This window comes from Alnus glutinosa, chromosome 8, assembly GCF_958979055.1.
Source record: "Alnus glutinosa chromosome 8, dhAlnGlut1.1, whole genome shotgun sequence".
Classification (NCBI taxonomy): Eukaryota; Viridiplantae; Streptophyta; class Magnoliopsida; order Fagales; family Betulaceae; genus Alnus; species Alnus glutinosa.
Genome location: NC_084893.1, coordinates 8,123,156 through 8,133,826, shown reverse-complemented (window position 1 = coordinate 8,133,826; position 10,671 = coordinate 8,123,156). Strand labels below are relative to the sequence as shown.

General features: G+C 35.5%; 1 protein-coding gene across 1 annotated transcript; it reads left to right on the top strand.

The window, feature by feature from the left end:
* The first annotated feature begins 1,320 nt into the window (after nucleotides 1–1,320).
* LOC133875701 (small ribosomal subunit protein eS19x) lies at nucleotides 1,321–4,534 on the top strand. Its single transcript, XM_062313909.1, has 4 exons — nucleotides 1,321–1,475; nucleotides 3,277–3,367; nucleotides 3,465–3,648; nucleotides 4,189–4,534. The coding sequence occupies exons 1-4, from the start codon at nucleotides 1,395–1,397 to the stop codon at nucleotides 4,259–4,261; spliced, it is 429 nt and encodes a 142-aa protein (XP_062169893.1). The 5' UTR covers nucleotides 1,321–1,394; the 3' UTR covers nucleotides 4,262–4,534.
* The last annotated feature ends 6,137 nt before the right edge of the window (nucleotides 4,535–10,671 follow it).

Here is a 10,671-nt window from a genome sequence, read left to right as displayed (position 1 = left end):
GACAACACAAAACACATAACAAACAAAAAATTGTCTAAATCTTCAAACGGAAATTAAGGAAAAAATTAAAAAATTACAAATTTTTTAAAAAAATTTGAGCCTAAGAACCGACCTTGTCTACACCACGGGAAACTTCCTTCCCTTTGGAATCTCGTGTGCGACAAGAAGCCATCAACTTTTATAACCTCATCACTTTGCCCAACTAACGACAAGCATTTGTTCCAAAAACCAAAACAAAGATTCAATCGACAAGCACAATACACAATCCATATATATATATAGGACGAAACAAACTTCTAAAAACACAAAAATGGGCAAAATACCTCGGAATGTGCCGACCTGATGAGCGAGCGAAATCCACTTCCTTCGACGTCCGGCCGAGGTTAGGTGAAATCCCCTTTCTTCGATGTCCGGGAGGGAGTCGGCCGGTTCTGTGGAGTCGACGGGAGAGAAATCGAGCGACAGTCCGGGAGTCCGGGAGGGAGTCGGCCGGTCGAGAGAGAGTCGGCCGAGGGGGATTTTAGGGATTAGGGTTCTTCACTTCTTCACTTCACAAGTTAATTTTAGGGATTTTGATTTCTTTCTCAGATTAACGATGAAATGATTTAAGTTTTTTTGTTTGAAATATTTGAGTTTCTTAAATTGCAAAAAATAATTTTCCCCCCAAAATGAAGAAATGACGTGGGTGTGTGATGTGGAGGTGTTTGGGTGATTTGGAAATTAAGTGAATGCTGACGTGTTTCACTGGACAGATGTCGACATTCTAGTGGTGCTAAGTGTCAGTGACATGGCGAGCCATTAGTTTTTGGACGGAGAAGTTAACCGAGGTACTTATTTGGTCATTTCCAAAAATTTAGGTATCGTCTGTGATGCGAATTGAAACTCAGGGACTAAAAAATAAAGTTGCCAAAACTCAGGGACTAAAAAGGTGTTTATCCCAAAAAGAACAAAAAAATGAAGTAGAAAATAGAAAAAGAAAAATAACTGAAAATTATAAAAATGATTTTTTTTTAAAAAAAAAAATGAAGAAAAACCAGTTTTTGTTTTTTGTTTTTTTTGTATAACTTATTATTATTTTAGATTTTTTTACTAATTTTTTTAGTTTTTTCTTTTAAATTTTAATAATTTTATGAAAAGTATTTTTATCATTAAGGAACATTGACATTTTTTTTAATAGTTTAGGGAGAATATAAACACAATTAAAGAACATTTGACAATAAAGTAGAAATTTAAGGGTATACTTTTTTTTAATTTGAATTACGTACAAACAAACCCTTAAAAAAAAAAAAAAAAAAAATTAAAGCCCTAAAATAATCCCTTAAATCTTGTATCTCTCTCTCGCGCGCGCACGCTCACATATTTGGAAGGGAACTCCGCCGCAGAAGAAGCGTAAGATGACGGTGAGAACCGTGAAAGACGTTTCCCCTCACGAGCTCGTCAAGGCCTACGCCGCCCACCTCAAACGCTCTGGCCAGGTCTCTCTCTCTCTCTCTCTCTCTCTCTCTCTCTCTCTCTCTCTCTCTACATTTATATGTCTGTATGTGTGTGCAATAAGTTTTACGTATAGATCTCTTAGCATGTTGTTCTATGCATATGAACCGTGTATATGTTGTTGGTTTTTTTTTTTTTAATTGTTATTTGAGAGAGGTGTGAAGCTAGTTATAGTGTTTTGCATGATTGTGTTAATAGTTTTGAGGAGTTGAACGGATGGGCTCTTTTTGGTTGTTCCTGGAAATTGAATCTCTCTATTTTGCGAAAGGATGGGTATGTTTTGGGCAATGACTAGTAATTTAAAGTGAATGTAAATAATTGAAAGAAAAAGTGTTATTTCAATGAAACCCAAATGGCTGTTTTTGTGCTTGATTTAAAAATGGATTTTTTTTTTCGGATAATTCCCTTTTGAAGGAATAAAATTGATAAAAATCCTCTGGAACCTTTTTTTTTTTTTTTTTTAGGTTGTTTTCATTGATGGTACTTAAGATGGGAAATGCAGTGTAAAGAGTGTGAGAGTAATTATTCTGTGTGTTATTGAAACTTTGGCTACTCTGTTCGGTGGCTGGGACATCTATATCAAATTGCGTACAAATTTAGGGACTCCAAAAGAATCAAAATAAAAAAGAAAGAAGAAATCTTGAGCCTGTTTGGTAGCTTGATGTGCTTGCGGATTTTATATTTGTAAAACTTTATTTACTTCTGTTATGTGATTTCTGTTTTTTTTTTTTTTTGTTCTTTGCAATTGATTAGCAAATTGTTATCTTTTACGTGTTTTTTGTATTCATTTTTGTGTTTGTCTATTGCCATCGGGGAGTTGCTTGGTCCCACATTCACATAAGGTGTTTAATTTGCCTTATCATGGCTTGTGCTTATTATGGCAATTAATAGGGGAAACTGCATTTATCCCCCTCAATTTACCACTTTTGTTGGAAGGTCCCTCCAATCTTTCAATTTCGTTAATGTACCCTACCAATCTACCATTGGATTGCAATGTCCCATTTTTGCCCACAAAAAGACAAAAATACCCCTAAAAATCTAAAAAAAAAAAAACTAAAAAAAGTCAAAAAACACATTTTAAAAAAAAAAGACTGGTGACCGACCGCATGTTTTTTTTTTCCTGAATTTTTAATGCTTTTTGCATTTTTCTTTTGGGATATTTAGGGGCATATTTATCTTTTTGGGAGGCAAAAAGGGGACGTTGCAACCTCAATAGTAGATTGGTAGGTTACATTAACCAAATTGAGAGATTTTTTTTTTGAAGGGATGAGAGCATTGCAAATTGAGTTGTAGATTGAGGAGAATATGTGTACTGTGTAGTTTCACTCAATTAATAAGTGCCTATAGGTTTTCATTGCTTTGAAGGGTTTGTTTTTCTTTTTGATAAGTAATGAAATGCAAATCGCAGAGGGGCGCTCTTTACTATAAGATTTGGCTTTTCTTTTGTGACTTTAGTTTGATGTAATGTAAATCCATGCTGATCTCATGACGTCATGAAAGGTGAAAATGTACTGCTACAAATTTCAGCTAGTAACTCCTTAGTCTATGCTATTGAACTGAGATTTTTTTTATTGAGATGGATGCATAGGCTTGTGGGATTTACTGTTCTTGCACGAGTGCTATTCACTTCTCTGATGTATTCCTGTAATTTGGTTACTTTCTATATGCTGAAGCCTGTGGCTTTGCTTATCAATCATTTGTGGGCACCAACTTTTTATTGTACATTATTAGGTTGGGGTGGTAGTGTTCTCATGTTTTCTTTCTGTATTCCTTGTTTTTCAATAGGTCGAATTGCCTGAATGGACTGATCTTGTTAAGACCGGAACACTTAAGGAGCTTGCTCCATATGACCCTGATTGGTACTACATTAGAGCCGGTGTGTAAGCTAAGCACATGTGTGCACTCTCACTCAAATATGTGTATAGTATAATTGCCTATTTTGGTTGTGTTTCTTAACTCGATTTGCATTTTAGCTTCCATGGCAAGGAAGATCTACTTGAGAGGGGGTCTTGGTGTTGGTTCCTTCAGAAGGATCTATGGAGGAAGCAAGAGGAATGGCAGTCGCCCACCCCATTTTGGTAAGAGCAGTGGTGCTATTGCTCGTCACATTCTTCAGCAATTGCAGAGTATGAAAATCGTTGATATCGACACAAAGGGGTGAGTGTCTTTGGCATTATTTTGGGTTCATGATTAAATGATGGAAAAATGAATAGACGAAAAAAAAAAAAGGGGTTTCTGATATGGTTCATTCTTATTATCATAAAGATGAGGCTCCATTAAGGTAAACTATATCCAAGGAAGATTCTTTCTTGCATACTACCATGTAAGATATGGCAATTTTTCTTTCATTCTTCTGCTTATGATAAAGGGAAGCATCAAGGGAACAAAAGTTTGGTGCCTAATTAAGGAAATTAAGAAAAATATTTCTTGGCTTTCTACACTTTCTTTTCCCACTTTTCTGAACTTCTAGTCTCATGAAAAGGAAGTCTGAAATGAGTCTCAGTTTGATTTATTGTTCTGTCTTTGAATCATTTTTTATGACAATTATTTTTGTTCGAATGTTTGTGTGAAGATTTTATTAACATGATTTAGTTATGTATTTTTCCTTTATAAAGTACTTTGTCAATTTTTGATGTATCATGTGATGGACGTCTCATGAAACCTAACATCCCATCAACTTTTGATATCCTTTGCCAGTGGGAGGAGAATCACATCCAGTGGCCAGCGAGATCTTGACCAAGTTGCCGGACGGGTTGCAGTTAGCCAGTGAGAAGTTATTGCAGGCTCGTTTAGGATGCAAAATACTTGAGAAGAACTTTGGAACTTAGTTATTTTGAGTTGACGTAGATATGTGGGACCGTTATTTAATTTTATGCTCTTGAGGAGTGCTAGTTGTTTTTACTGTCCTATTGTTAAGTCTACTTCGTGAAACCATTTCATTTAAATGGCAGATCTGGCCTGCAAAGTTTACCTCGACTCGAATGGTCGATCGTTTGGTGTATACCACGGGGTCAGCTGTTTGAGTCTCATCAATTACCTGGTACACAGTTTTTGCAGGCGAGATCGTGTATATGGGGTTTACCCAACAAGAATGACCTTGTCTTGAAAGGGTTAAAAAAAACAAAAAAAAAAAAAGGGCTTGTGTCATGTTTTTGTGAACAACATATAAGGTTGTAAATAAATCACTTCATTTGACACTGTACTCGTTTAAACTCAATTTGAACTCGAGTTGTGACTGCAGAAACTTGCTCGTGACTATAGAAACTTGCTCGATTGTTATGTGGTACATACTTGACTCGCTCGATTGTTAAGTGACACATACTTGACTCGCTTGACGAAACTCGATTAAGGCTCGTGAGTAGGACTGTTAATGAGTCGGTCAAGCTCGAGGTCCCGCTCGGTTAAGCTCTATCCGAACTCGAGCTCGACACTGTACAAACTCACTCGATTAGTAAAGAATACATACCCGACTCACTTGACATAACTCTACGGAGGCTCACGAGCTCGACCTGCCCGGCTCGTTCAAGGCCTGACCCGGCCTAGCTCACCCACCTGACTCGTTTATGGCTCGTAGTTTTCGGCTCGAATAACACTTGACCTGACCTGCTCGCCCGACTAGTTTAGGGCTCGAAATTTTGAAAATTCGAATCAACAATTTGAACATAATAATTATATGATATATAGATCATATGATTCATATCATTTTATGATTATCATATGAATATAACTATAATTGTATAAGCATTAAAGCATATGATGTACATATTATCATTGGATACATTACATAACTTACAAACGCAACAATGTGATTCATCATTCATGTAATCATAATGTGACATTATATACAAATTATATGGTTTAACATTAACATATATGATATTAAGTTATTAACTAATATTATTAGACTACTAGTTAGTATATTTATTTGAATCAATTATCTTTAATTTCCTTTAAGACTTTCTCCTCATCCAACAAGAACTGTTGTAGTTTTGGAATATTTTCCTCAAGTTTTAGAATCAGGTCTGTGGAGTTTTCGCACTCCTTTTATTATTCAATGATCTTTGATTAGTCGTGAAATGGGAAGCGAAAAGTTGAAAAAAAATGTGTGTTCGATTCAATTTGACAAATATCTTCATTACATTTTCAAGTTTATCATCAAATTTCTTGATCTTTTGTTTCATGTGCTTCAAATCTTCCCAATATTTGACATTATACCTTTCAAACTCTTTAAACTCTTCCTTAAAACTTCTGAGTTGATTATCCAGTTCCTAACCGCACAAAACAAAAGCTTAATAATAGATCATTTAAATAAAATCAAAGTGAATTCAGTATAATAACATTCAACGCAGACATGTCATTTCAAAAAATTACCGGCACATGAATGATAATTGATATACTAATGTATTCTCCTCTCATTGAGACAATCATATAACAATGATATAAATGTATAATAGAATTATAATTAACAATGTGTAATGTGTTTATTTATAATCACAAATTAAATAATATCATAGATTCATAATTAAATTAACTTATATACTAATACTATTATACAAAGTTATTAGGATTGTCAATTTTTGACACGACCCACGAACCCGACATGAAATTATAGGGTTAGAGTTTAGGCTAAACGAGTTGGCGGGTCAACCCGTTTATTTATTTATTTATTTTTTTTTAAAAAAAAAGCTCTTAAAAAAAAGTAAATATCTTAAAACAACAGCCATGATTTCCCCGGGTCGGGTCGACACGACTCGTTAACTTAGTCGTGTCATGTCGGGTAACCCGACGAGTTAATAGTGTCATGTTCGGGTTGCGGGTTTCAACTCGATTAATAATCGTGCTGGGTTTGGGTTGGCGGGTCAATCCGATTGACCCGAACCCATCACGGCAACCCAAATTACCAACCCTAATAAATATTAAAGTTACTAACATTAGCTAATATCTACATCCACATTAAAACCCCAATCCATTAGTCTTTAACTAATGAGTAATAACTATATTGTAACAGTTCTGATTAACTGTTACTAAATTTTAGGGTTTGATTCATTAAATTTGTAACGAATTGAGATAGAAATTGATAAAAGAATGAACTGATGAGATAAATGGATGAACGGAGAAATCTGTAATGGATGATGTATTGAATTGAACAAAAGATAGAATTGGACAATTCGAGATGTTCGGTCTCCAGAGCTATTGGAAGTGCTCAGCCTCCATTCAGCCCACTACTAAAAGCCTAGCCCATCTACTATACTACTACTAATGGGACTATTACATATTTCATGTCCTTAAACAAAAAAATAAAAAAATAACTACACCATATGTATAATGTAGATAATATGGTATTTAAAAAAATTTATTAACAAAAAAAAAACACTTATAAGTTATAACTTATCTTATGAAAATGAATTTTTTTTATTAATATTATTAATTTATTAGACTAGTATTTGTTTTTGTTTTTATTATTGTTTTTTTCCTATATATATATATAACAAAAACGGAAGATTGAAAAATAACATGTGAGATTCTTTAAATAAATAAAATAATAATAAAAAACGATGAGAGGAAGAGTCTGGAAGGCTGGAAGCCGGCAAAAACGAAGAGGGAAAAATTAAAATTTTCCCTCTTCTCGAGTCATCCCACACGATTCCCCAGTTTTCAAATGCGTTGCCCGTAGCCATCCAATTAAAAGTGGGAGAACTGAAAACTGTTGGATCGAAAGATGGATGACAGCTAGAACTCATGACCGAGGTTGGGTTAATATAGTGTTTAGCATGTCCACATGAGCTCAGGACTTAACTGACCCGATTAGAGATTAAAAAGAAAAAAGAAAAAGAAAAAGAAAAAGTAATTGTAATCAACGGTCATGATTATTTTTTCTGCAGAGATGGCACCGGTTTCAGCCAAAGACGCACAGTCAAGCACGCAGGGGATCATTTTTTTTAAACCTACACACCTTCTCGAAACAGTCACACGCTGACAGCCCATAAATTTTACTGTTCATTCACCATCACCAATGCTTGATCTAGGCTGTTCAAATGAAAAGATTTTATCAAATAAGAAATCAAATGGTGAGAAAGGGGAAAATGCCTTAAATGCGTATCAAAAAACCCTACTGTCACTCAATAATCCCTGTAAGCATTAATGGCAGATCAGGCGAAAATTGAATGCTCTCATTCAATTTTCTCAAAGACTCGTTCCTCAACTTTCTCCATCCGCCGTTGATGAACGATCAAGGAGAAAATCCAATGGCAAATATGTCGTTCCAGTTTTCCATTTCATTCTAGGGAATTTTTGTTCTTCAATATCGTCGAGTTCAAACTAGAAAAGGGTAAAGATCAATCTGCCATGCCATCACATCCCATCCCGAAGGCTCCAAAGGCTATGAAGCCTCACATCTCGTACTCTCAGCCATAATCCCTAATTGATCTGATGGATGTGCTACTACTACTAGATTCTTTGCCTTTGTGTGTTTTATTTTATTCTTGGTTGTTCTTTACTTCTCTAATCCTCCCATATGATGTTTCATACTTGCTCCTGCTCACGGCTTTGTGTGTTTTTATTTGGTTGTTCATTCTTTCTAGAATCCCCCCATATTTGGTTGTTCATTCTTGCACCCTGGATCTACGATTTGAGTTTCAAATGCTTGAAAGCTGAAGCCGACTGCATCTACGTCTACAAGTATAGAACTTGGGTACTTAAATCCTTGCTTTGCTTTGTTTGTTTTTTACAACTTTTTTTTTTTTTTATTTAGTTATCAATTCTAATCTTAATGTTTGGATTTGTTTCACATTTTAGGTGATAGAATCACGGATTTGTTTTCAAACCGGCAAAAAAAAAAAACCTATTAGAACAATATCTGGTCCGAGGTTTGTTAGAAATCTGTAATCTAATATGCTTTGCTTTGTTAGCAATCTGTAATCTATTATGATTTTCTTTGTTCTATTAACTGAGTTCTTTAATCTATTATGTTTTGATTTGATAGAAATCTGTAATTTATTATGCCTTGCTTTGTTTGAATAGCTGAGTTCTTTAATCTATTAGGCTTTGATTTGTTAGAAATCTGCAATCTAATATGCTTTGCTTTGTTAGTAACCTATAATCTATTATGCTTTACTTTGTTCTATTAACTGGGTTCCTTAATCTATTATGCTTTGATTTGTTAGAACTCTATAATCTAATATGCTTTGATTTGTTAGAAATCTGTAATATATTATGCTTTGCTTTATTAGCAATTTGTAATCTATTATGCTTTGCTTTGTTCTATTAATTGAGTTCTTTAATCTATTATGCTTTGATTTGTTAGAACTCTGCAATCTAATATGCTTTCACAAATGGGAATCTAAAACCCTAAAACCCTAATAATCCCTAAAAAAACTCTAAAACCCTAAACCTTAAAACCCTAAATCCTGAAACCCTATAACTTTAAAAACCCTAATAATTCGTAAAAAAAACTCAAAAACTCTAAACCTAAAAACCCTAAATCCCTAAGCCCTATAACTCTAAAACCTTAAACCCTAATAATCCCTTAAAAACCCTAAATCTCGAAGCCCTATAACTCTAAAACCCTAATAATCCCTAAAAAGCTCTAGAACCCTATAACCTTAAAACCCTAAATAGTAAAACCATAGAACTCTCACATTTTAGTCTATCATTAGTGCTTAAGTTAGACCTTTGGTAATGGGACTTGCATTTTAAGAGATCCTCATTTGCTTCCTATGCCTTATGAACTTCGGCTTGCCAAGCAAAGTGTGTTATATATATAACACACTTTGCTTGGCAAGACTAAAATGAAAATCTCTCACATGCAAGTCCCATTACCAAAGGGCAGAGGCCTAAGCTAGGCACTAATGAGAAGACTAAAATGTGAGAATTTGAAATATGTTCTGCAATTTATTTTATCCCTAATTCTTATTGTAACACTACGTACCCATATTGGGAAGAGATGAATATCTCACATAGAATGAGTGGTTTATAAAGATACTCATAGGTGCTAAAGTCCCACATTGCCTAGTTACTAGGTGAAACTGGGCTTTATAATGGATTCTAGGAAAGCTCTAAATTGACCAGTCTTTTTGGGGTGATAGCGCAGATGTGGCTAGCGCTTTTTCTTGGGTCGTTACAAATGGTATCAGAGCCACCTAGTAACGTTAGGTCATGTGGTACAGGAGCATTGTATTACGTGGCCCTGACAAGGACGTCAAGGGTTTAAAGGGAGAGTTTGTAACACCCCCGGTCCCATATTGGGAAAAGATAAATAGCTCACATATAGAGTGAGTGGTTTATAAAGATACTTATGGGTGCTAAGTCCCACATTGCCTAGTTACTAGGTGAAACTGGGTTTTATAAGGAATTCTAGAGAAGTTTCAAATTGACTAGTCCTTTTAGGGTGATAGTGCAAATGTAGCTAGCGATTTTCCTTGAGTCGTTACAAATAGTATTAGAGCCATCTAGTAATGCTAGGTCATGTGGTATTAGAGCACCGCATGACGTGGCCCTGACGAGGACGTCAGGGGTTTAAGAGGGGGAGTTTGTAACACCCCAGTCCTGTATTGGGAATAGATGAATAGCTCACATAGAGTGAGTAGTTTATAAAGATACTTGTTAGTATTTTATATTGACAACATTCTGGCTGACAAAAACACTTTATGTAACAGTTGCTTTTTACCAGGATGATCGGTTCTTTTCAGAGTCTTCATATTATATAGACAGTGTTTATTTCAAGCTATGTGACTGGTCACAAGTTTCTAGAAGATGTCCATAAAGATTCCATGCAGTTTTCAAGTCAGAACAGTCGATTCCTGTGCAACCATCCAAACGGGTCTTTGAAGGCGTCCGGACGCCCCTCAGTAGCTAGAAGCTTTAGCGTTGCAGTCGTCCAGACGACCAAGCAACACCGTCTAGACGCTAGGTCAAGCTACTCCAAGTTCTACACGGAGTTGGATTTCAATCGACACTGTTTGGGAAGTTTCTACAAGACTTTCGGATGACGTGGCAACACATCAGGACGCTACCCAGCATTCCAAAATATTCTGAGTTTCCTTTACAGATGCAGAAAGGAGTGACAGTGATGACCATCCAGACGCTCAATCAAGCCATCCGGACGTGGTCCTATTATGGGAAGAATTGCGCTATTCTGGAAAGGCGGTAGCAGAAGACTGTCTAGACAAGGCTAACTTCCGT

What these genes read in the sequence shown, in the direction of transcription:
- LOC133875701 (XM_062313909.1), top strand. Translation starts at nt 1,395, where the DNA reads ATGACGGTGAGAACCGTGAAAGACGTTTCCCCTCACGAGCTCGTCAAG. An exon ending in ACCTCAAACGCTCTGGCCAG is followed by an intron (nt 1,476 to 3,276) that starts GTCTCTCTCTCT and finishes GTTTTTCAATAG; the next exon opens with GTCGAATTGCCTGAATGGAC. An exon ending in TTGGTACTACATTAGAGCCG is followed by an intron (nt 3,368 to 3,464) that starts GTGTGTAAGCTA and finishes TTTGCATTTTAG; the next exon opens with CTTCCATGGCAAGGAAGATC.